This window comes from Peromyscus californicus, unplaced genomic scaffold, assembly GCF_007827085.1.
Source record: "Peromyscus californicus insignis strain IS unplaced genomic scaffold, ASM782708v3 Scaffold_6__1_contigs__length_162567912, whole genome shotgun sequence".
Taxonomy (NCBI): domain Eukaryota; kingdom Metazoa; phylum Chordata; class Mammalia; order Rodentia; family Cricetidae; genus Peromyscus; species Peromyscus californicus.
The window spans coordinates 60,642,451-60,667,502 of record NW_026294584.1 but is presented as its reverse complement, the minus strand read 5'-3'; the positions used below and the strand labels follow the sequence as shown (position 1 = coordinate 60,667,502).

The 25,052-nt window shown below is 47.7% G+C and overlaps 2 protein-coding genes across 5 annotated transcripts; one reads left to right on the top strand and one right to left on the bottom strand.

Annotated features, from left to right (window-relative positions):
• Window positions 1-8,942: 8,942 nt before the first annotated feature.
• Window positions 8,943-12,849, bottom strand: Tmem176a (transmembrane protein 176A). Its single transcript, XM_052721124.1, is given in 8 exon segments — window positions 8,943-9,208; window positions 9,520-9,630; window positions 10,097-10,315; window positions 10,439-10,495; window positions 11,556-11,648; window positions 11,650-11,667; window positions 11,873-12,070; window positions 12,718-12,849. Coding segments are annotated over 7 exon segments (738 nt in total). The 5' UTR covers window positions 12,718-12,849; the 3' UTR covers window positions 8,943-9,166.
• A 347-nt stretch (window positions 12,850-13,196) lies between these two features.
• Tmem176b (transmembrane protein 176B) lies at window positions 13,197-22,478 on the top strand. Of its 4 annotated transcripts, none has more exons than XM_052721120.1 (8): window positions 13,197-13,330; window positions 13,837-13,956; window positions 16,420-16,628; window positions 19,657-19,767; window positions 20,051-20,161; window positions 20,340-20,570; window positions 21,403-21,522; window positions 22,191-22,478. In XM_052721120.1, exons 3-8 carry the CDS (start codon window positions 16,425-16,427, stop codon window positions 22,272-22,274), a joined length of 861 nt encoding a protein of 286 aa, XP_052577080.1. In that variant the 5' UTR covers window positions 13,197-13,330; window positions 13,837-13,956; window positions 16,420-16,424; the 3' UTR covers window positions 22,275-22,478. The 4 variants fall into 4 exon arrangements, with proteins under 4 accessions (XP_052577080.1, XP_052577082.1, XP_052577083.1 ...); XM_052721122.1 differs by having other exon boundaries at window positions 13,198-13,330; window positions 20,051-20,107; XM_052721121.1 differs by lacking the exon at window positions 13,197-13,330 and adding an exon at window positions 13,454-13,476.
• Window positions 22,479-25,052: the final 2,574 nt, after the last annotated feature.

Below are 25,052 nucleotides of genomic sequence, written 5' to 3'. Positions count from 1 at the left end.
TGGAGCCCCACGGAGTGGGGTGTTCGGCTTTGTTCTGAACTGCTAACGTGTGGGGGTTCTCTAGCTGTCTTTATTGTCTCTGCCTTTCTTGCTGCTCACCCGTCAACTCAGTGATCCTTTCAACGACAGCTTCTGGCATCGTTGACTTCTTTCACCGCCCAGGTTGCTGTCCCATGGCCTTTCTTCTGCCTTCCCGGCTTTGTTCAGCTCTCTCCTGTTTCTGTTTCCTGGTATGAAATTTTATAGTACCGATTTGAGAACTTTCTTCCTTTGCCATACAAACATTCAATGACTTAAAGTTCCTTCTTTGCACTTCCTGGCTGTGTCTCACAGTTTTAATTTTTAATGTATTAGTGTGTGGTGTGTGTGAGGGTGTGTGTGTGTGTGTGTGTGTGTGTATGTGTGTGTGTGTGTAAGTGCCACACTTCTCACACAGAGATCAGGGAGTGGCCTTTGCCATCCCATCTTGTTGAGGCAGAATTTCTCTTGCTGTTTCTGCTGCTCCAGACTAGCTGTCCCTGGAGCTTCCAGATCAGTCAGTCTCCTGCCTCTGCCTGCATCTCATTAAGGAGTGCTGGCATTACAGGTACGAGCCACTGCATCTAGTTTCTTGTGGAGTCTGGGGAATCTTAAACTTAGATATCTCACAAATTTTCAAAGACAGGATTTGTGTGTGTGTGTGTGTGTTTAAAATATTTTATAATTCCCTTGAAATTTCTTTGATCTATGAGTTACTTAGAAAAATACTAATTTTCAAATGTTTGAAAAAATGTCTCATTGTCTTTCAGTTTGTTGGTTTCTAGGTCAATTCCAGTATGCTCTGAGGAGATGCTCTGCATAAGTTCAGTTCTCTTGCACTTGTTGAGGTTTGGCCCTGGGACAAATCTGGTAATTTTCTTTTTCAAATATATATTGATCTGTGGAGGTCAGAAGACAATTTCTGAGAATCAACTCTACTCCACCAGGTATGACCCAGGAATTGAACTCAGGTCTTGAGACTTGGCTGCAAGTGCCTTTACCCACCGAGCCATCTTGCAGACCTGTCTTGGTATTTTCAGTGAATGCTGAAAGACCATGTACTCTGTGGTTGTTGAGTATTCTGTGAGTGTAGTGCGGACCAGTTATTAATGATGGACTCAGCTCCTCTGTGTCCTGCACTTCTGCATACACATTCTTTTATCTATGATTGGTTTTAGAGTGTTTGGTGCTAGTGCTCCTGGGTAAGCACTCCCCTGCTGGTGACATGCTCACCCCACTTATTCTGTCTGCTGTCACGGGGGAGTGCTGCAGTTTCCTCCCTACTGATGGACGCCTCCTCAGTTGTCTGCGTCATGCTTCCTGGGTTTTGAAGCTCTGTTATTTGGTACATATGTATTTAGTTTAGTGTTTCTGTCTTTGTGAGCCCACCATTTAAAATATTTATTTTTAAATTTATTTTATTTTTCTGTGTATAGGTGTTTTGCCTACATATATGTGTGTGCACAACATGCTTGCTTAAGCTTGTGGAGGCCAGAGAAGGCATCCGATCTCCTGAACTGGAGTTACAGACAGTTGTTACCAACAATGTGGGTGCTAGGAATTGAACTTGAGTCCTCTGGAAGAGCAGCCAGTGCTCCTAACCTCTGAGCCATCTCTCCATTCCAATATTTATTCTTAAGTGTGTGTGTGTGTGTGTGTGTGTGTGTGTGTGTGTGTGTGTGTGTCTGCCTGCCTGCCTGCCTGTCTGTCTGTCTGTCTTTCTCTCTGTATGTATATGTCTGTATATCTGTGTGAGTGTATGCCATGTCTGCACAGTTGCCCATGGAGGCCAGAGAGGGTGTCAGGTTCCCTGGAGCTGGAGTTACTGGTGGTTGTGAGCTGCCTGACATGGACTGAGGTCTGAACTTCTGGAAGAACAGAAAAGCTTTTAACCACGGAGCCATCTCTCCGGCCCGGGGCCCTCTCGTTAGTATGCAATGACTCAGTTTAATCCTGTGCATTTTCTTTGCTTTGAGGACTGCTTTGTGTGGTATTAAGAACATCTACTCCTACATCCTCTCCATTAATGTTTGTGTGATGTATCTCCCCACCCTTTTGCATTTATGCTGTTAAATTTTAAGTTAATTTCTTGGGTGGAATATAAGTCGGGCCATTTAAGAAAGTCATTGTGGACAGTCCATCTTCTAACTGGGACTAACTGTTCACACGGGTAATAGGTAGCTCTAGGTTAGTTCTGTATCCATTATTTGGTTGTGTTGCTTACTGCTGTTTCCCCCTCCGCCCCCATCTTTCGTGTCTCTTACCTCCTGCTCTTCTTCAGATCACATGAACACTTTTTAGTGCTCCATTTGAATTTGTGTAACGTATTTATTTTTACTATTTTTGGGGTGTCATTACTTGTTACTGTAGGGATTATAATGTACATACTTAACATTTTGTGGTCAGCCTAAAATCTATCTTTGGATACTTCAGTGGAAGTAGAAACACTACCAACATACGCCCCTTGCCCTGTCCCATTTACATCCTATCTGTCTTACATCTCAGCTCTACATCCATGGACGGGCCATCAGACGCTTTCTTACTTGCTTTCAGCTGTCAGGTGAATCTTAAAGAACTCGAGAGCACATTACAATCCGAAGCTATCCGCCGGGCCCTCCCCGGTAGTGTGTGTCCCGCTGGACGTTGCCTCTGACTGGCAGTTCCTCTCTTTTAGCACAGTGGTGTGTCATTTCCCCTGGCTCCACGGTTCTGCCAAGTGTTTGGATCACTCTTCCCACAAGTGGTGATCTTTCCCGCTGGCTGGTCTTTGAATGTAGGTGTGTGATTGCGTGGCCGGCTTTTATTTCTTGGCCTTTCTTCTGGTTGAGGTACACTGAGAGCCTTCAGTCCTTAGGCTTATATCTTTTACTGTGATTGGGGGTTTCTCAACCATTATTTTACATACAGCGAGAAAGGAATTTGGCGATTGCTTTGGGTGTGTTCCATTTGCCAGCACCGTTTCTCACCTGCCGTTAGCTCTCTGTACGTCCCTCTTAAGAGGACTCATCTTTGGGATTTCGTGTCGAAGGACGTTCTGGGGGATCTTGTCAATGAGCACATTCAGGATTGTCAGGGTGGTTTAGGTGTTTATCCCATGGGATCCTTTGTTCCAAAGTCATGTCAAACTGTCTGTGCCTCTGTCAGCTCTTGTGACTTGGACAGCTATAAACACGGATGTGCACATGTCTCTGTGATGTGTTGTATATTTGGGTAAATACACGTAGAGTGCTTTAACTGGGTCACATGGAAGATCTATTTTCAGATATTTGAGGAACCTGGGTACTGAGTTCCATAGTGGCTGAACTAATTTACATTCACACTGGCAGCAAATAAGTGTCCCCCCTGCCCCTGGTCACATTTCTTACTACCTGTTGTCTTGGCGATATGACTAGGGTGGTATAGACCCTCAATGTAGTTTTAAAAGATTTATTGTATCCTGCTTTATGTGCATCAGTGTTTTGCCTGCATTTATGTAAGTGGTCAGAAGAGAGAGTATGATTCCCTGGAACTGGAATTAAGGATGGTGGTGAGCCTAAGGACGGATGTAGGTGCTGGGAACCAAATTCAGATTTTCTGCAAGAGCAATAAGTGTTCTTAATGATTAAGAACATTTTGTCCTCTTCAATACAGCTTAATTGCATTTCTCTGATGCCTCAGGTCAAATGATGAACATTTGACATTTATTGACCATTTACAGAGCGTCTTTAGAGAACTCTCTGTTCAGTCAGGTGATGTTGGCACACACCTTTAATCCCAGCACTTGGGAGGCAGAGGCAGGTGGATCTCTGAGTTTGAGGCCAGTCTGATATACACAGTAAGTTCCAGGATAGCCAGGGCTATACAGAGAAACCCTGTCTCAATGCCCTCAACTGAGAGAGAGAGAGAGAGAGAGAGAGAGAGAGAGAGAGAGAGAGAGAGAGAGAGAGAGAGAGAGAGCGAGCAGAGAGAGCTGTCTGTTCATTCCACTAGTTGTTTGAGGGGGGTTGGCATTTATTTTTTTAGATATGTATATAGTCTATATATTAATCCAGATGTTTATCTGGCAGTCTTTTCTCCCATTCTGTAGGCTGTTTCATTACTCAGCTAACTCTTTTCTTTGTTGTGAAAGAAGCTTTTCAATTTCATGCAATCTCAGTTAATTCTTGGTTTTGTTTTCCAAGCTATTGGGAGCCCTTTCCAAAGGTCTTTGCCTGCATCTACACCCCTTGAAGTGCTTTTCCCTGGTAGCTTCACCGTTCCAGGTCCTCTGTTAAGGTCTTTAGCCTTTGAATTGATTTTTATACAGGGTGTGGACCAGGGTGTGGATATTGATTTTTTCCAGAACCATTTGCTAAAGATGTTGTCTTTTCTCCAATGTATTTTCTCATCTCTGTCACAAATCAGGTGGCTGTAGCTGCATGGATTTATGTCTGGGTCAATTATTCTATTCCATTGACCAACACACGTGTTTTGTGTCTGCCATGATGGTTTTCTTTCTATAGCTCTGGATGATCAGTCTATTGGTGCAAGAAGGATGTGAAAGTCATAGATTATTATTGTGTTGAGACCAGTCTGTGTCTTTACAGCCAGTATTGCTTGTTTTATGATATCAGGTTAACTGATGTTGGGTACATTTATGTTTAGAATTGTAGTATCCTCTTGATGGATTTTTTTCTTCCTCTGAATAATTATGGTTTGAAGTCTAATTAGCTAGATTTTTAGTATGGCTGTACTGGCTTGTTTTCTACTTCAATTTGCTTAAAATGTCAGTTCCAAGTCTTTTACCCTAAAACTACGCTTATCTGTGATATCAAGGTGTGTTTCTTGCAGACTGCAACTAGATGGGTTGCGTTTTTTAAATTCAATCTGCTAGTTTTTGTCTTTTGCCTGGAAAATTGAGGCCATTAACACTTGGAGTCCTAATGAAAGGCATGTACTAATTCCTGGCATTTTGATGCTTCATTTGGTATTCTGCTGATCTTCACTTGACTATTTGCCAAAGTCATAATTGTCCCATAAAGTCATAATCCATTAGAACTAAAACCCAGATTCCAAGTGTGCATACATTATTCTTTTCTCATGCTTTTTGGTGACTGATGATAATCAACCTAACTATAAACATTGTATGTTTGGGAACAATTGTCATAAACTATTTTATCAGAAGGTCTAGGCTGAGGTTGGGAGTGACGATGCATTGCTTTGAAGTGTTACTCCCATAATGCAGAATGTTCAGTGTGATGATGTTGACCAGATGTGTATTAACTGACACAACAAACAGCTTTCACTCAAGTCCTCATTTCTATGATTGTGGTGTTAACTCATCACAGGAAGTTGTAATGTATGGTTTGTGCTGCAATTATAATATTCATGCAGAAGAGGGTATAAACATGTATGCAGTTTCGTGAATAACACATATGCTCCTCCTGGGTTAACAGTGAGGAGGTGACCCTGACTCTAGACCCCTGTGTGATCTCACAGGCCAGTCTTTTCCCTTTCCCATTCATTCACCTCCCATTCACAAGGAAGCTGCTGTTCTGATTTCCACGTTACATATCCCCTGCTTCCTCCCTTTGGCCGTGAGATGTAGAGGTAAAAGCAACACGTCCTTTGATTTTTGAAGCAGGGAGAAGCAGCATACAGCTGAGAGAGCTCAGAAATGTCACTATGCAGAGAATTGTTTCAGCTTTTTCTGGGAGTCTCTGAGGGTGGAGAGGGAGAAAGACAAGGTAAGTGCAGACCTAGGGAGCTAAGAACTCATACTTGAGGTGGCTGTTTCGGCTGTACTAGGGACTGCAAGGTATGTGGCTAGAGAGGCACCATGGCTGGCCTCTTCCATTCATCACACTAGAAGAGACTAAAGAACATTTGAGTATCCTCAGGGAATGCAGGTGGGAGATAAGCAGGACTGTGCATGTGATGGAGTGAGTCAAGTGAGATAAGAGTCTGCCTGTCTTCCTACGGTCTCTGTTTTATCCGTGTTTCACTAATCAGTACCTTTCCCATTGGCTCTTGCTAAGGTCTGTACCCAGTTGCAGCGAGCTGTCATCAGGCACGCTTTGAAGTTCCTTCTCAGGAAGATACTCATTTTTTAATGTTTTAAATTTTATTTATTTTTATTTTATGTGTGTGTTTGCCTGTGTGTATGTATGTTCCCCATGTGCATGCCTGGTGCCTACAGGGGACAGAAGAGGGCCTCAGATCACTTGGAACTGTGAACCACCATGTAGGTACTGAAGATCAATCTTGAGTCCTCTCGAAGAGCAGCAAGTGCTCTTTACCCTGAGCCATCTCTCCAACCCCGATCTCCTCCTCCTCCTCCTCCCACATTATGGATTTTTGTTTACAGTGTGATAACTGGACAAGCTTAGCTGCCATTCTTTGGGAGGTGGAAATGTATTTGTTAGACTGGCTTCTGGCTGTGAAGACGGAACATACAAACTAACACACATTTCTCTCTCACACAGACATCTGGCTAGGCACCCAGGATCTGTGTGTTGTGTGTGGATCATGCCTTCCATCTCCATTGTGAAATCACCCCCAGTGTGGCTTGCTCCAGGGCCAAAGGAGAGCAGAGGGGGACGCCTCCTATGTGGTTCCCAGGAGGTGCATATACGACTAATTCCTAATCTGCTTACTAGAATCAACCCTACAAAGGATGATGGGAAACAGTACTGTACCCAATCAATACCCAGGGCACCTATTTCAAGGGACAGAGAAAGAATGAAGACGGGAAACAATGGCAGCATCCACCAGCGGCGCATCGCTTGCTGTCCCGTGCACTGAAGACACACTTTCTTCTCCTAATGCCTGTTCTAGAAGCTGAAGGAAGAAGGTTATTTTTCATTTGAGAACTCTGTTCTAGTAAGGATAAGGTCCTTGGAATGCTTGGAATAAGATTTTTTTTTTGTCATTGTTTTACTTTTTGTTTCTTAAGGAGGAAAAACCAGGGGGCTGTAGCTTCAGAGGGCTCACTCATTGTTGCTTGGCGCTGGAACAGAATACCATGGAAGTACAAGTGTGTGGCAGAAACACTCTTCACTTCTCGACAGACAGGATGGAGAAAAAAGTGGTATTTTAAAAATTATGTGGATGTGTGTTGGTGTGGGTATTGGCACGTGAGTGCAGTACCCACAGAGGCCAGCAGATGGTGTCAGATCCTCTGGAGCTAGAGTAACAGTGAGCAACCTGACATGGGTGATCCGAACAAAACTCAGGTCCTTAGCAGGAGCAGTACACACTTTTAACTACCGAGCCATCTCTCCAGCCCCAGGATTTTTTTTTTTTAAAAAAACAACATTTTAATTTCCTTCTTTGAGAGTATAATGAACAAACATGGTCACACTGTAGGTAAACACAGTAAAGATGTAGGACAGAATACTCTGAAAGCTGGTTTGGTCACCCAGTCATGACCTCTAGCAATCTGTACAAACATGCAAGATATAAAGGAGAAATGGCAAGTTCCTCTTTTAAAGCAGTTTTAAGAAATTAGTTTTAAGAAAGTAGGATCTTGGAATTTTTGGTTCTTTTCTTTCCTCCTCTGATGCAAACTCGTGTTGTGGTGGTGAGGAGGGTGGTGGAGTTTGCATAGCATCTGCCCGTCACGTGGGGTGGGGAATCTTCATATTTGGGGACCACATTCAGATTCTGAGATGGGAAGTGGAGGGTGAAGAGCTCACAGTGACCTTCTGGTTTTGAAGTTTAATTTTGTCTGTTTTCCCAGCTATTCGCCCTCACGGATCTTCTGCTTACTGACGTCAGTATCCTCCTCATCTTCAGAGCCCTCTTTGCCTATGGCTTTCCCAGCCTCCTCTTCTCCACCACCACCCTCTTCATCACAGCGGGCAGCTTTGATAGTCTTCTCAGATTTTGTTTGGCTTTTAGGATGCTCTTTTGCTGATTGGGTGCATTTGTGTGCCCAGGCACCACATTCCACAGGATGAGCTTGCCTAGCGAATGTAAGCAATGGGATTTTAAGAGAACACATGCCCCCCTACTACAGGAGTCTTGAGTAGTGGAGTCTTGTTCTAGTGGAGAGAGAGGGCATCCCTGTGTCCAACCTTCAGTAAAATCCCTGTCTCGGAGTCTTACATGAGTTCCTCTGGCAGAGGCAGGCCTGCACCTAAGTGGCCTCTCACCAGAGGGGAATGTAAGAAGAAACACTGGGTTTCCCTAGAGTCCACCTAGAACATCTTCCTGCCCATGATTCTGGGGTGTATCTCCTTGATGCTATAGGTTATCCAGACTGCAAATACATGCTGAGTCGTATAGGTCCTTCAGGAGGACCCCCAAATGTGCAGGTGCTCATGGCACCCTGGCATAGACCAACTCAAGACTCAGCTGTCTGGATCCATCTCCTGGCCTTCATATGGCCTTTGAGGCTGTTTCTATTTTCTTGATAGTATATATATTGGGGATTTTTAAATATATGAGTCATATGTTGTCTGGTTTGAGGTATTTTTATGGGATGATTAATCTGAAGTTTATCTTACCATATCATTGGATAACTAACTTGAAAAAAAAAGTTTTCAGAGCTGGGATGGTGGTACACATCTGTGATCCTAGCACTCAGGAGGCTGAGGCAGGACAATCATGAATTCAAGTTCAGCCTGGGCTACACAGCAAGTCTCCATCTAAACAGCCCAAAAGTAAATAAATGAGGTTTCTGAAATGATTGTATCTTCATGTTATGCTGTCTGTGTTTTGATTTTGCTCAACAGTAAAAATAAAAGCCCATTCATCCAACTACCAAACATCCATCTTCTTAAATCGGAATTTGGGGGACAGAGTCTCTACTCCCTGCACCCTGCACGTCCAGTCAGTTGTTTTCAGGTTGTATGATTCTAGACCTGGGTAGGAGGTTGGAGCTGTATGGGGTGCATCGTAGGCTTACTGTCCTCACACTTCCCTGTCTCCCAGCCAACCAGTAGAGTGACAAAGCAAGAATCTGCTGGCAATGACTCGAGACTTTATTATCAAGCCACTGCCTGGGCAGGAGCACGGGGTGGTGAAGGTAAAGGAGAAAGAGCAAGTGCTGCTGTGAGCAGCTGTGATGCTGGGCAGAGCCAGGCAACGGTCATGCCCTGGCAGTGGGCTAGGGTCTATTTGCTCCTGTCCGACTCTTCTTTCAGGCTTCGGAAGGAGGGACCCCCAGGGGAAGAGAGAAGCAGGGCTAGATGACAATTTCACCCAGCAGTTTCTTCTCGTCTGTTTCCTAAGGAAAAGGCCAGGGGAGACGTTAGTGACGGGGAGAGAAGGCTCCTGTGCTCTAGGCTAGCTAGTTCTGGAGCCAGTCAGAGCCAATCTCAGCTGCATAGGACCCACGACAAAAGCTCCACAAGCCTGGATAGATGTGGCTTCGTGGGGTCTTTGGATAGGGACATTGGTTGGAAACAGGGACCTTGTAGGATGGGATAGAAAGGCATGATTCTTCCTGGGACCCACATAATGAGTCCCCTTCTTCCCTAAGCATTGATGTCTCATCTGAACATGCCCTGCCCCAAACACATTGACACAGGGACTCACCGCCTTTGTGAAGAATCTTTTCCAGAAGTAAACACATACAGGGGTGAGAGAAGCCAGGAGCAGCAGTGCCCAGACACCGAAGAGCATTGCCTGGAGACTTATGAGCAGGGGCTGGGGACACGGGGCAAAAGACAAGGGTGCTGGAGTGACGCCCACGTTCCTACCCCTTTCATCCTCTCTCCTGACAAGGGCCACCTTCTAACCCTCACCTCCAAGTCTACAGCTTCTGGACTACAGATGGATCATGGGTCCAGGGCATAGAATTCACCAGAAATCTTTTCCACTTTGTTCAGTACCTAAGCTGTGATGTGAGTGACAGCCTCAGGGAGGTCACGCATTTACCATGTTGGTAACCCTGGCCATATTTGCAATCCTGGGCCACTGATTGCTTGTGGCTGGCAGCATTTCTTTCCTAACAGTTTGTGACATCCGCAGCAGTGTAGTGGGAACAGTTTCTGCTTTGCTCAGTCCCGCCTCTTTAGGGACAATCCTCAAGACTAGAGGGATGGGTACCTTCTCCTGCCTGTCTTAGTCTCCCTGACACTATCTGCAGCTGCCCTTCTCCATGGCCACTTACCTTTAGCATGCTTGTGTAGAACATGCACAGGGCTATCCTGTCAGCTTCTTCGGGTCCTGGGGTGCTGGGGGGCTTGGTGGGCCAGTGATTTGAAGAGTCGCCTAGACAGTCATCATCTCTGATATAGTATCGGTAAACATTGAACTCAGGAGCTGCAATAACGATGGCAGCCACAGCTGTGCCGAAACTGGTCAGCACAAGAAGGATCCTCAACAGGGCCTAGGGAGAGGAGGAGTTAGAGGGAGACTTGAAGATTCAGCTTTACCCAGCCTGTGTGTGATGGGGCAGGAGCCTGGTGTAGCCTCCAGGCAGAGGGTGGGTCTTGCTTGGTCCTAAACTCACCCAGCAGGTACCACCCCGTTTCTTGTGAAGGAAGGCAACGGCTCCAGCCAGCATCGCCTGGGTAGACATTGAACCAGAAGAGTCAGCATAGGAATACAAATGCCCGTTAATCCTCTGCCTCGTTTCCCCTGTGACTCTCATCCGTAGTGCCAGCCACATGGCCTACACCATTCTGTCTGCATCCCAGGTGTTCTGCTACGTTTTATCGTCTCTGGTGGACTAACTGTGTAGGGTGATGAGCCTGGCACTCGTCAGTGAGGGTGTAGAACACTGTTTTAGTGACACCTAAATGCACATGGTTAAGCCAAATGTGAGCCTTCTTGTCTGTCCCTACAGCTTTCCTTTAAAATCACACTAGATTCTTCATGAACATTCCAGGGACCAGGAATCTTGCGGATCAAAGTCCCAAGTTGTTGGAAAAGCTGCCGATGCAGGATGTGACTTTAGGCAGCCTCGGTCCTGTCTTAGCAGCTATGGGATCCATCTAACGAGGACAGAACAGGAAGTCTGGTGCAGCCCTGTGGACACATGGGTCCTGGCCCTCCCTATTTGACTATTCTACAATGAATCCGCATGTTCCTGCCTTTGGATGGTTTAGCACACTTACTTTAATGTCTCCTCTCAATGAATACATGTGTTTTTGCTGTTCTGAGAGTGTGAGTCTGTCAGAAAGGTCTCCGTACCCACCATGCTCAGCCCAACCAGCTGACATTAGAGATAACAGCACATCGGAATACATCCCTGGATCCCTAAATGATGCGCAAAAGGAAGCAGGAGGTGCTTCCTGCCTGACATTTTCCACTTCCCCTGTCTTGAGGCAGACATTGGAGGTGGGTGCCCTTAGAGCCTTGACTGATGACTGCCATTGATGACGAGGAGCACCCGCCAGCCTGGTGGGGGGAGCGTGGGGCAAGAGACAGAGCTGACCTGCAACTGTGCAGGCAAACGTTCCCTCACTCCCGTCATCTACACAAGCACCAAACCAGACTCCATCATTCAGGTCTGTCTGGCTACACACGCTCTGATGCCACATCAATGGTGGTGCTGTAAAGGAGGCAAAGAGAGCATCATCCCTCTCCTGTCTGGCAGCCTTGGGCCTTCATGATGCCACACTCACCACGATCCCAGTCCAGATCGGGGCACCTGAGGTGTTCATGACGAAATACTGGCCGATGTAGAGGATTCCACCCAGAGCCACACTCAGAACCCCCCAGCACTATCTGTACCACCTGGAAGAGAGAGGACTTGAGAACATGGCTCTCCAGCGGTGGGTCCACCTGTTAGCTTGCAGCTGCGTGCACAGCTTCGACTGATTCCTAATAAGAAGATAAAACCAGCTCAAGGTCTTAGGCCTAGAGGGAGGCCAGAGGAAAGTGCGGCAAGCACCTGGCTGCGTGTCCCTCCCCGGCCCGTGAAGCATGGAGCTGCTCTCACCCAGGAGGCCACCAAAAGCCGGCTGCTGCCCAGATTCCTGGTTGAGGCAGATGCTGGGAGCCGTAGCATGGAGCATCCGGCCAGCAGGAGTTTGGCCAGAGCAGACTCCTGGTGGATGTGCACATCGATGTGGGTGGGTTGTGGGGTCTCAAGGGCCACCTTCCCGGCGTCTGCAGTCTCCATGTCTGTGGACATCATCTGTGAGGGAGAAAATGAACAGCAGGAAGGAATATGTGGCAGATTTTCCGGCTTACTGGAGTTGGGAAGTCCAGTGACACAGAAAGGCTGCCCCTGGCTGTGGAGCTGTAGCCCGATCTCTTTTGGAGGGTTGTCTGTCAGGGAGGCATGCTGCTGTTGGGGCTCCCTCTTCACCCCACATCTGCTTTGTGTCCCCCCTGCCATGGTCTTCAGGGGCCTGATGTTGAGATCAAGCAGTGCCCACGTGCCTTTCCTCTTTACTTCACTCCTGACTGGGCCTCTTCTCTCAGCCTCTTCTCCTCAGAGTTCTCTGAGCCCAGGTCAGAGCCCAAGCCCATTTACAGCGCCGCCCCCCCCCCAGCTGCCCATTAAGCTCCTGTTGTAATATCTCTTCCCTACCAGGGTCCCAGGGGCCACCTCACCCCGGAGCCCTCTGTCTCCTTGGATCAGCACTCAGCACTGACTGACCCTGTCCCCACAGGACTGAGTGGCAGAGACAGAGGCCACACTGTTCCTGGAGGCATATCTCAGTGTGCCCTTCACCCTGGCAAGCTCTATGTGAACAGGGTCGACTGGGAAAGCAGTTCATGCTGAAGTGATTCCCAGAAGCCACAAGGCCCTGGATGGGACAGGGTGGGCTGTCTTACCTGCTCTCTCCTGAGACCAGGGGAGTGTGCAGCAGGGGCGGCTGAGGAACACAGGGAGGAGCTGTGTGGAGAACCTCAGCCCTGGCAGGAGGGAGAAATTGGGTGGGAGCCAGAAGGGGAGGGAGGATGGCCAGACTCTAGCACTTCCTGGCAGGCAGCTGGGACTGAGGGCCCCTTCAGGGGCTTTCCAGAAGTCAGTTCCTCCGTGGGCACTGGGGAGCTGGGCAAGGTGGGTGAGGTAGGCATTGGGTTGGGACTGGTGTGGATCAAGTCTGTGGAATCTTTGAGATTACTCTCTCTTGTGGCCCCATCAGGGCTGGAGTTTTCTAAGTGACCGTGGGTCTGTGCTGCCTTGGGTGCATGTGTGTCCTTGTGTCACCTGCATCCCTGCTGCACAGGCCTGATCATCTACTCCAAACGGAACCCCCCAAGTGGGGCCCCTTCATGTCAGCTACTTGCCGGGAAACTGAGAGACTCTGGTCAGGCCCCATCCCTCCCTCCACCCCTTCTTCCTGTTCTCCTCCCCCTTAGCTACTCCTGTGGGGTCAGTAGCTCCAAGTCAGCTCCTCCCAGACCTCTCTGCTCCAGCCCCACCTCTCTCAGAGGATAGCAGGTGAGGAAGGGCCCCTCACAGCCCCAGGCTAGCCCCTCTTGGAGCACAGAGCCCCTTCTCTGGAGGAGTCTCCAAACCGACTCCCCAAGCTCCACCCTAGCCCAGGCTGCTGCTGCTCCTGCTCCCTCCGTGGTGGCTGCCTTCTTGTAGGACTCTAGGGAGGGAGGGACATGTTGGACAGAGGCTGTGACTCTGGAAACAGGGCTGAGGCTGGGGAGGCCAGGGCCTAGCTTTGCCTTCCGCAATTACCAGAGCCTCACACCTGCATTCTGAGAGTGGGGCCTTTGAGACCAAGCAGCAGTGGGGTGGGCTGTGGAGTGAAGTCCCGGGGCGGTTGGTTTCTCTGTTCCTGGGCACTGGGAGGAGGGATATCAGGGAGCCACTCTCTGGAGGGGCGGCAGCAGTGGGGAGCACGGAGGTTTGTGAGTGGCCAGGGCAGTGGTGGTACTGGGGGTCGGGAGGGGGCCAGCACACAGACAGGACTGAGATTTTCTTCCTCACTCCAGGAACCTCAAGGGAAGGTGAGAACCTGGGGCCTTCATTTGTGCTTCTGCGAAGAAGTCCAAGGTCTCTTCCTCCCTCCTGAAGAGCTGTCAATCTCCATTCTTTCACCTCAGAGGGCCCAGGTGAGTGGACGTGAAAAGTGCTCTAAGGTGTGGGACGAACACAAATGGATGGAACCGGAGGCGAGATTGGTGGCTATCAATATCCATTTGAAACTGATACTTAACCAGATTACCTGGGCAAAATTTCTTTTGGATCCAAGCAACTGATCAGAGGGGCTAAAATGGCCATGACAGTTCTGACCCAGGAACAGGGGAGAGTCAGGGGGTAGGCAGGAGGTGTTAAACTCTAGCTTTAGAGTTTCACTAGCTTTAGTAGTTACTAACTAGGCAGCAATGGTGAGGAGGCCATCGGACATTCAAGTACTAGAATCTGAAGGCCTCATGGGCCCAAGGCCCTATGGGAACTCAGGGCAGTGTTTTGTCAGTGGGAGAAAGGTGATGTATACCACAGTAGAAACTGTTTTTCAGAAATTACTACATGGGCCAGCACCGTGGGTCCTCGCCTCTGTATCTGCCAAACTATGACGTAGATCGGAAGAGCAACACCTCTTCTTCAGTGGTGTTTGCACTTGTTCACGCAGGTGTGTGAGTGTGAGCGCAGGGTGCCAACGACACATTCTCAAATATACAAAGAACTTTCATGAAAAAAAAATCAAGAAGCATGAGAATGAAGAACTTACAAGAGAAGGAATAAATAACGCCCTTAAGAAACAAAAAAACCAGCCAACCACATTCATAATGTAAGAACTGCCACAACAGTTACAGAAACCATGTGGGAAGCCCAGACAAGGGGATTTACTAGGGGAGGGTATTAGGGAATTTTTATTTTTATTTTTTGAGACAGGATCTCATTGTGTATCCTTGGCTGGCCCAGAATTTGCTATATAGACCAGGCTATCCTCCAACTCATAGAAATCCACCTACCTCTACCTCCTGAGTGTTGGGATTAGAGGTGTGTGCCACCACACCTGGAGGGAACTTTTGCAATACATATCTTGATTGTAGCTGTGTTTTCATAAAGATAAATATTTGTCAAACTTCAAGATAAGCAATGAAAATGGAGCAATTTATTGCATTAAATTAAAACATAATAGAGTGTAATTTCTCTTATGCAAAACTGAAGAAAGCAGAAATTGCTAGCGCACTCAGGGAGTGGGGAGAGAAACTCTGTTCTTGGATGACACTGGTATATGGTCATTGCTACAACATCCATGGAGGGTAACTGACAACGGCCACTAAAGCTGCATTAGTCTGGGGTAACTGACAATTCCACTAAAGCTGCATTAGTCTAGGGTAACTGACAACTCCACTAAAGCTGCATTAGTCTGGGGTAACTGACAACCCCACTAAAGCTGCATTAGTCCAGGGTAACTGACAACTCCACTAAAGCTGCATTAGTCCAGGGTAACTGACAACCCCACTAAAGCTGCATTAGTCCAGGGTAACTGACAACCCCACTAAAGCTGCATTAGTCCAGGGTAACTGACGACGGCCACTAAAGCAGGTGCACATATGCGTGTGAGCATGCAAATGGAAGCCCAAAGTTGACATTGCATGTTTTCCTTGATTGATCTCCACTTAGCTGAGGTGGGTTCTTTCTCAGTTAAACGCAGAGCTTAGCTGGCCAGCCTGCCCTGGGAATTCTGTCTCTACCTCCCAAGTGCTGGGGTCGCAGGAAGCCATCACACCTGCTCAGCTTTTACCTGGGTTCTGGGGTCTGAAGGCTGGTCCTCATACAGCAAGTTTGTAATCCACTGAGCCATCTCCTCGGGCCTCTTTTCAACATTTTAACTAGTAAAAGTATTTGTGTGCGTGTGCGTGTGCGTGTGCGTGTGCGTGTGCATGTGTGTGTGTGTGTGTGTGTGTGTGTGAACTCAGATTCCTTTTTGTTCCACTTAGACCCAAGCCAAGCTGTGTTAGTTAGTTAGTTACTGTGAATAAACATCTGAGAAAAACAACTTGAAGGAGGTAGATTTATAAATTTCTTTGCATGGCTTGCTGTTTCAGGTGTTTTGAGCTGAGGCCAGCCCATCACTCTGGGCCCAAGGCAAGGCAGAATATCAGGGCGGTGGGAGTGTGTAGTAGAGGCTGCTTACCTCATAGTGGTCAGGAAGGAGAGAGAGAGGAGGGGAGGGAGGAAGGGAAGGAGGGAGGAGGGGGGAGGGAAGGAGAGGGGAGAAATGAATCTGGGAGGGCCTAGATGCTCTTCAAAGGCACACCCCTGTTGACTTACATCTTCCAACCAGTCTCCACTTCCTGAGTCTCCTGAGTCTCCTCCAATAGCACCTCCAGCCAAGACCAAGCATGCAACAGTCTGTGAGGAGCCCTGCATGTTCAAACAATAACACTCCATCAGTCCTTTGGGAAGGGGCCCAGGACTGTGTGGTGAACGACTCTACAAGTGGGGCCACCATGACATTGCTATCTGCCCCAGGAGAGCTTCTTGACCTTGAGTTGTTAGTCACTCCACTTTGCCTTTCCTGGTTCCCACACTTCATCCATTCCTGTTGTTTTCCTCATCAGGAAAGATGACCCAAACCACGGTGACAGTGAATGGAGCTGAGGTGGCCTCCGCACTCCCCCAGTCCACCCACATCAGCATCCACATCCACCACCAATCAACTTTGGAGCAGCTGCTGAGAGCCATAGGCTCCCCAAAGAAGTTTTTCTCCTGCCTTCAGGACACTGGGCCCTCCAAGGCCAGCATCCACCATGGGCAGCTGGCTCTAGGGGTGAGAGTTGGTGGTTGGTGGGTTAATGAGGTGGCACAGAGGGTGGGGACTCTCCTCTTTATGGGATGCAGAGGAAATCAGGTTGACTCCTCAGGGAAGACAACAGGAGCTCACTCGTCCCCTCACGTTTGGGGAGAGGTTTTGAACATTTCTCTGCAGGGATTTGCATGGAAAGGAGCAACCAACCCCCTCTCTGGTGCAGAGAGGGCTATGTCAGCCAGAGATTGGGTGATGGAAGAGGAATTTCAGGCTGTGAGTTCAGTTGTTGCCTGGAGTTCATGGGGGCTGAAGGCTGCGGGTGCAAGACAAGATTAACCAAATTTTGATTAATTCTAGTTTGAGGTCTATTTTGTTAGATGTTAGGATTGCTATACCAGCTTGCTTCTTCAGTCTGCTTTGTTGAAAATTTTTTCTCCAACATTTTACTCTGAGGTAATGTCTGTCTTTGATGTTGAGGTGTGTTTCTTGCATGGAGCAGAAAGATGGGTCTTGTTTTCATATCCATTCTGTTAGCCTTTGTATTTGTATTGATGAATTGAATCCATCAATATTGAGAGATAGTAATGACTGGTGACTTTCTTTCTAGTACTTTCTGTGGAGCTGGGTTTGTGGATAGATATTGATTAAATTTGACTTTGTCGTGAAATAATCTTGTTTTCTCCATTTATGGTGATTGAAATTTTTGCTGGGTATAGTAATCTGGGTATAGTAATCCATGGTCTCTTAGAGTTTCTAAGAAGTCTGTACAGGCTCTTCTGGTTTTTAGAGTCTCCATTGAAAAGTCAGGTGTAATTCGGATAGGTCTACCTTTATATGTTATTTGGCCTTTTTCCTTTGCAGTGTTTTTCCTTTGCAACATTTAATATTCTTTCTTTATTCTGTATGCTTAGTGTTTTGATTATATGTGGCAAGGGGACTTTTTTTTCCAGTCCAGTCTATTTGGTGTTCTGCTTCTTGTACCTTTATAGGTTGGGAAAGTTTTCTTGAATATATTTTGTTGAATATATCTTCTGGGCCTTTGAGCAGGCATTCTTCCCCTTCTTCTATTCCTATTATTCTTAGGTTTGGTCTTTTCATAGTGTCCTAGATATTGCAGATGTTGTGTGTTAGGAATTTTTTAGATTTAACGTTTCCTTTGACCGATGAATCTATTTTCTCTGTCGCATCTTCAGGGCCTGAGACTCTCTGTTCCATCTCTTGTATTCTGTTGGTAATGCTTACATCTGTAGTTCCTGTTCTCTTACCCAAGTTTTCCATTTCTAGAATTCCCTCTTTCTTTCTTCTTTTTTTCCTTCTATTTCCATTTTCAGGTCTTGAACTGTTTTGTTTCTGTCGGCTGTTTGTTTATTGTTTTCTTTTTCTTTTTTTTTGTGAAATCCTTTAAGATATTTATTGATTTTCTCCAATTTTTTGGCTGTCACCTCTTCCATTTCTTTAAGGGATTTTTTTCATTTCCTCTTTAAGGACCTCTATCATCTTCATAAAGTTAATTTTGAGGTCGTTGTCCTGTGTTTCAGCTGTATTGCTTTGTTCAGATCTTGCTGTCGTAGGATAGCTGGGCTCTGGTGATGCCATATTGCCTTTCTGTTACTGATTGTGCTCTTATACTGGTATTTAGGCATCTGGATTTGGGGTGATTATAGGTCTAGGTGTTGATTCCTTTGTTTGTCTTTGTTGGATCAGTGTTTTGTTCCTTGGTTTCTGTTTCTTATCTGGTCTTTTGGCCTAAGTGGCCAAGGGTTCTGGTGACTGATGAGTCTTCAGGTCCAGTAGGATGTCTCCACTGGGGTTTTAGGGGCCTTGGTTCCCTGGTTCTGGTCTGGCCTATGGTAAAGCTGAAGTCTTCTTGGGTCTCTAGATCCTGCCTGGCCTCCAGTAAAATATCTGGGGTACCCTAGGTACCCCAGAGTCTTCTTCTGGGGTACCTGGGGTACTTGCCTCTGGTAGAGCTTGCTGGGGCTGTTCCTTGAATGGTGTAGATGGTATGTGGGCCTATGGCATCTGTTCTTCCAACTGGGCATATGGAGTCTGCTGGTGTTCTGTTCTGGCTTATGTAGCTTGGGCCTGTTTTGGCTGGTGTAGTCTGTGTCTTAGTGGTGGAAACCCACTTGGATTGGGGGTGGGGGCCCAGCAGCCACAGGGCCAGGGATGAGCTGGGATGGCATTGGCCTGGGGAAAGGGTCTCAGTGGACAGAGTCCAGGGATGTGTGCAGGTCTGTTGTTAGGCAGGTTACTCACCTGTTCTGGCTGGTGTGGCCTGGGTCTGCTTGATGGAAGTCTTCTGGGGTTGGAAGGAGGGCCCAGCTGTGGGACTTAGGACTAGCTGGGAAGGCATGGACTTGCAAACTGGCCAAGGGGGCCAGAATCCAGGTGGGGGTGCAGTTTCACTGGTAGGCATGTGACTCACCCATTCTCCTATTTCTAAAAAGGAGTCTCACTGGTATGCCTTTTTTCCCCCCTGAGGCAGGGTGTCATGTCATCTAGGCTGGCCTCAGATTAGCTATGTAGTCAAGGATAGCCTTGAACTTCTGGATCCCCAGGCTTCACTTTCCAAATGCTGGATTTATAAGCATGGATTACTTCATCCAGTCTTATCTGGCCCTGGGGATTGACTCCAAGGGCTCATGTATTTCTCTGCCTGCTCATCCCCAGCCTCCTCAGCACTATGCCTTGTGTGTACTACAGAACCCTTCACATGGTGTTTGGATATGAGGACTTAGGGTGGGGTGAGATGCTGAGGTTAGGTGCAGGATTTGACAGGATGATACCCCTGAGGAAGAATGAGATGAAAATGGTAAGAATCGGCATAAAGTGATGGTGTTAGGGAAAAGTAATGAAAGACAGACTGAAGGGGATGCAGAAAAACAGCAGACCAGTGTGATGCAATGGATGTTAAAACAGAACCTTCCAGAATCAGAGCTGCTGGGAGGCCAAAGCAGAGGAAAAGGTGAAGCCCACCACCTGGGTTGGAGCTGTGCCGTTATCCTTGGGATGTGAAGAGTTGATTTTTTCCCCTCCTGTCTTGCAGGTGACCCAGATATTGCTGGGGTTTATGAGCTGTGTTCTTGGGGTGTGTATCTACTTTGGGCCCTGGACTGGGCTGTGTGCCTCCGGCTGTGCCTTCTGGTCAGGGTCTGTGGTAAGTGCGAAACTACCAAGGAGCTCGGTGGAGGCAAACAGGAAGCAGTTGTCTCAGGGCTGGAGAAAACCTTCAGAGTCTGGTGTTTTGTTTTTGTTTTTGAAGGGCAGGGCATTGGCGACAAGTGTCTGCTATGTGCTGCTTTTTAGTTGGACCGCTTGTCTTTTGAACCCTGCTTGAGTTGGGCTGTTCTGGGAGCTGTTGGTGGAAGGGTGACGGGAAACCTAGCCAGTAGGGTAAACTAGAGGCCTTTTTTTTTTCTTCTGGTGTCTTCTCTTTCCAGGCAATTGTAGCCGGAGCTGGCACCATTGTCCATGAGAAGCGACGGGGGAAACTGTCCATGAGTCTCGGGCTTTCTCTTTATCAACCCTGTCCATCTACCCTCTCCAAAATGGCTAGCATTTCAGCACTTTGCTACCTTTTGTCCTTTAGTTACTGATAAAATGAGCCTTTCCTGGAGGGTTGGGAGGGACTTCCTGCCATAGCAGCAGGGGAAGATGGGCAGGTTTGAGGCTGCGGTTCATGACTCTGCCACTGACAGCAGAATCTGCATCTGGACCTCTCTCTTTCAGGGCCACATATCCTGTCTGCTCATCCTGGCTTGCATTGCTACAGCTGTGGCTGCTACCATTCTGGGTGTGAACAGCTTAATCTGGCAGACAAGTGCTTCCTACTATTTCAAGATCAGTTCCACGTGTGACCCCTTACAATCTAGCATGGGCAGTGGGTATGGGATAATGCGATACACCAGCGACTCAGACTGGAAGATAGAGAGGTGCAAATCCTCCCTGAACATGGTGATGGTGAGAAGGGAAATGTGGTTTGCCTGGGACACATCACAACCCTTGCTCTCAGGGATTGGAGCCCTGGAGGGCGAGGATGAAGGCTCTGTGAACTTGGCCCTCACCCTAGCCCTTTGGGTAGGAAGCTGTCATTCAAGCTGAAGGCATTTTCAGACCTTCATACATGAAGATTCCCTGAATCAGAGGCGGTGGGGGAACAGACAGCAGGTCACCCTCTGACTTTTCCAGCGAATGGCCATTCTGGTTATCTGCTTACCGATGCATACATAAGAAGTCACCCCCAAATGCGGTGGCTTTAGACACCATTTTCTTCATAGTTCTCACAGTTCTCTGGGGTTGGCTGGGTTCAGACAGACCATTCACACTAGGGGTTTTCCTGTGCAGCTGCAGGCAGAGACAGTGGGTGTGGTCATCCAAGGCCTCACTGGGGCTGGACATTCCCACTGAGGCACGAATGTGGCAGGCACAGGATGTGGCTCTTGCCTGGGAGCTCAGCTGGGCTGTCAGCCTGAGAACCTCTAGCAGCTTCTTTATGTGCCTCTGGCTTCTCAGTTTAGCAATCAGGTCCCAGGCGGGGAGTTTTGGTAAGGTGTCAAGAAGCAGGAATAAACTACAGGGCCAATGAAGGGCTGCCCATCATTGACATGCTGTCATTTTCACAAGTCAAGCAAGTGGGCTAGAAGTGGTGGTCACCCCATCACTAGAAGACACTGCCTGCCTTGGTGGGAAGTATCTACTCAACAGGGTCTGGACGGAGCGTGGCTTTGGTAAGGTGGCGATGTGATTCAGACGAGCTGACTCTTGACTGAGTCTGTTCCTCTTCTGCCTCTAGAACTTGTTCCTAGCATTCTGCATCATGTTCACAATTGTCTGTATCCTGAAGATTGTTGTGTCTTTGGCTTCCCTGGTACTGAGTCTCCGAAGTATGTGTGGCCAGAGCTCCCAGGCCCTGGTGAGTACTCAGGACAACAGGCGCCTGAGCATTAAAAACGGGGATGAGCATCTGGCCTCGGAAGTCCCTGGTCCTCACTCATCCTTCACTCTCTGGGGACTGTGACCCCATCTCACGGCCTGTCTGACTTCTGCTACCTCGTGCCTCTTCATGCCTTCCTTCACCCTCATTTCCCACTCCGTCCAGGTTCATGTCCCACTCCCCAGGACCTTGCTGCATATGCTCTTCCTGCTGTCACTTCCTGTCCCTCCTTTCCTCTGCCGGTTTCAAGTGCTGAAGCTAACCTCGTCCTTATGCTTTCCTCCATCCATCGATGATGCTAACCTCGTCCTCATGCTTTCCTCCATCCATCGATGATGCTAGCCTCATCCTCATGCTTTCCTCCATCCATCGATGATGCTAGCCTCATCCTCATGCTTTTCTCCATCCATCGACGGTGCTAGCCTCATCCTCATGCTTTTCTCCATCCATCAGTGACACTAACCTCATCCTCATGCTTTCCTCCATCCATCACTGACACTAACCTCATCCTCATGCTTTCCTCCATCCATCACTGACACTAACCTCATCCTCATGCTTTCCTCCATCCATCAGTCAAGCTAAACTTCATGCTTCATCTTCATGCTTTTCTTCCATTCATTCATTTCTTCCTTCTATTTTATTTTCAGGATGAGGAAGAGACAGAGAAGAAGCTTCTTGGGGGGGATTCAACACCTCCCTCCCCAACCAAGGAAATTCCTGTTATCCTGTGAGCAGCTGCAAAGCTCCTGCTTGAGCCCACATTCCTGAACAGAGGAATCCAGGGAGACCAGCAACTGTTCCCAGGGCCTCTGCTGGGTCCACAGCACACACCTCCTTCTGTTGTAGCCACTACCCAGCCCTCTTTCTCCCTCTCTCCCCACTGTCCTCCCTCCAATGTCCCAATGCTAATTAAACAGAAACAGTCAGAGAAAACACCTTCTCACGGAGAGGTGTGGCTCTTCATTGACACAGATGGTGTGCTGGGAAAGGCTGTCCCTTGAGTTGGTGTGTATGGAGACAGAGTGACGGTGGAGGTGGTTACAGTTGCATGTCTCCGCTGTCACACTCTTCCTCAAGATTTGCCTCCATCCTACTACGTAAAGTGAACATAACTCAAGTGCTTAGAATCTTCCTGGCATTGCTTTGTCTTCTTTCCTGATGCTGTGATAAGTACTCTAGCAAAAGCAATTTACAGGAGAAAGGTTTTATCTTATTATGCTGTCCAACATGGCAGGGGGCGGGGGGGGGGGGGGGCGTGTCAAAGCGGCAGGAACCTGAAGCAGCTGGTCACGTCACAGCCACAATCAGAAGCAGAGAATGATAAATGTATACATACTGGGGCTTGGCTCACTTTCTCCAGTCTTAGTTCGAGATTCCCTACCTAGGGAATGGTGACTCCCATAGTGGGTGGGTCTTTCCCTCTCAATTAAATAACCAAGGTAATCCCCCACATCTATGCTCAGAAGCCAATCTTTCAGGTGATTCTAGTCAAGTTGATTCTCCCAGAACCCAGCCCATTGTGTGTTCAGGAGGCACTTGTCATAGGCAGGCCTGTGGGTTCGGGTCTCAGGGAATTAAGGACATTTTAATTTGTTTAGAAGGTAAGACATCAAGCCTACACCACAAAGAGCATGTACCAAGCAGGAAAGTGGTGTGAAGTGTTTGCTGAGCATCTGTCAGAGGTGAGGACAAAGAGGGAAGTTATAGAGATGACACTCAGGGGAGAGGATCTGAGATTGCTATTGGTGCTTAACTGACTGGGGCAGTGAAGAGCATTCCCCTGCCTCAGTGTGCACTGGGACATTGGTAGTACCCAGTTACTAGTCTCAAGAAATGATGGCTTAGTTGGGCAAAGGTGCTTCTTTGTTGTCACTCATATAGATGCCCAGGATTCCACCCGCCAAGATCCCAGCCCACAGTATAGCAGGGGCAGTCCTTGGGGCCTGTCAAACACTGGAGGCTAAGAGAGGGTACCATGTCGTCAGCTTCTGGGGTAGAGTGGAGGCCATAGGATTGTGGGTTTTGATTACTATGTTCCCCTCAAAATCTGTATTGAATGTGTAATCTCCAGTGGCTCAGAAAGTGACCGTGTTTGGAAACAGTCTTTTTGTATAAGTCAGATGAAATGGGGTCATCAGGGTGGGTCCAAATCCATCATGACTAGTGTCCTAATAGGAAGAGAGCATTGTGAAGATACAGAGGGAAAGGCGGCCATTTGTGAGCCAAGAAACCTCAAGAGAAAGCTGTCAGCACCTTAATCTCAGGCAAATTTCCATCAAGGGCTGAGCTACGTGTCAAAAAGAGGAAGTGGAGTGCTTGGAGAAAAGGAACTGATAATGTCTCAGTCAGCAAGCCTATCTGTCCTGTGGCACTCACTATTCCTGAGAAGACAAATATACATCTACCCACCACGGATAGGGAAGTAACAACAGACCAAAATAAGGACAGCAGCCAGTTCAACTTGATGAACCAATGAGTTTACTGAGGTTACTTACAGGAGTAGGGGTGAGGGGATGCCTACAGGAGCACAGATGACTCAAAGGCAATATCATCATCTAAAACCCACCCAAGTATGAGTGCCAACTTGTAAGACCCAGGATTCTGGAGTTCTCTACCTAACTTACAAGCAGGTTGATGGGTTGGAGAATCTTCTCTAGGCAGTTTGGCTGGTCTAAGCCTCCTTAGCAATCTCCCCTGCTTTTATAATCTTAGGGAGAGTGGGGCCCTGTAAGTTTCTGGAACTCCTTGAGAATTTTGAGTTGTTTATGTCTCTATTATTAGCAAGTCTCTCTTTAGGACTTTTTGGGTCTTAATGTGCTACTGTCCAGAATGGAATGTTCCAATTCAGAGGAATTTGCTCTGTGACTGTGGTGACATTGTCACCCTGAAGGGTTTCCCATCCTTCTGAGCATTCTCCTCCAGAGCAGGGCCTTGCCTCCTCCACCTGAGACACTGCCATTTCTGTTTCCACTTACAGTAGGTGACTCTGGTGCACCTCAGGACTGCTCTGTAGGAGTGCTCCAATCTCCAGGTTGGCATATGTGCTACCTGGGGATGTCTCTGGACACGAGAAAGCAGAGGAGGGAGAAACTCCAGCCAGGGAGGGTAAAGACTTAGTAGAAACCATACCTTGCTCTTTGAAATCATGAAGGCATTAGGGGAAGGAGATATGGTGCACTGTGAGGTTACATCCCAGGCTGCCATGATGCTAGCATATGTTAAAGATATGAAGAAATCTGGAGGTTCATAGAAAGGAAGGTAAGGCAAATTACCCTTCAAAGGAGCTTGATTAAGGGAGTCATAGGATTCTAGCCATAGACAGTCATGCTGAGGCCTTCAAGTGGGAGGACATTAGGAGAGATAGCTGCATGATGTATGCATATACGGCATGATGGGATCCTGAAGAAAATGACCTCTAATTCCCTTTAGTTCCAGGTATTAGGAGGCTTACAGCACCATCCCATAATGCATGAAGGAACCTGGAAGGAAGAGACAAACCTTTCAGTTCC

What these genes read in the sequence shown, in the direction of transcription:
- Tmem176b (XM_052721120.1), top strand. Translation starts at nt 16,425, where the DNA reads ATGACCCAAACCACGGTGACAGTGAATGGAGCTGAGGTGGCCTCCGCA. An exon ending in CCTCCCTGAACATGGTGATG is followed by an intron (nt 20,571 to 21,402) that starts GTGAGAAGGGAA and finishes TTCTGCCTCTAG; the next exon opens with AACTTGTTCCTAGCATTCTG. An exon ending in GCCAGAGCTCCCAGGCCCTG is followed by an intron (nt 21,523 to 22,190) that starts GTGAGTACTCAG and finishes TTTTATTTTCAG; the next exon opens with GATGAGGAAGAGACAGAGAA.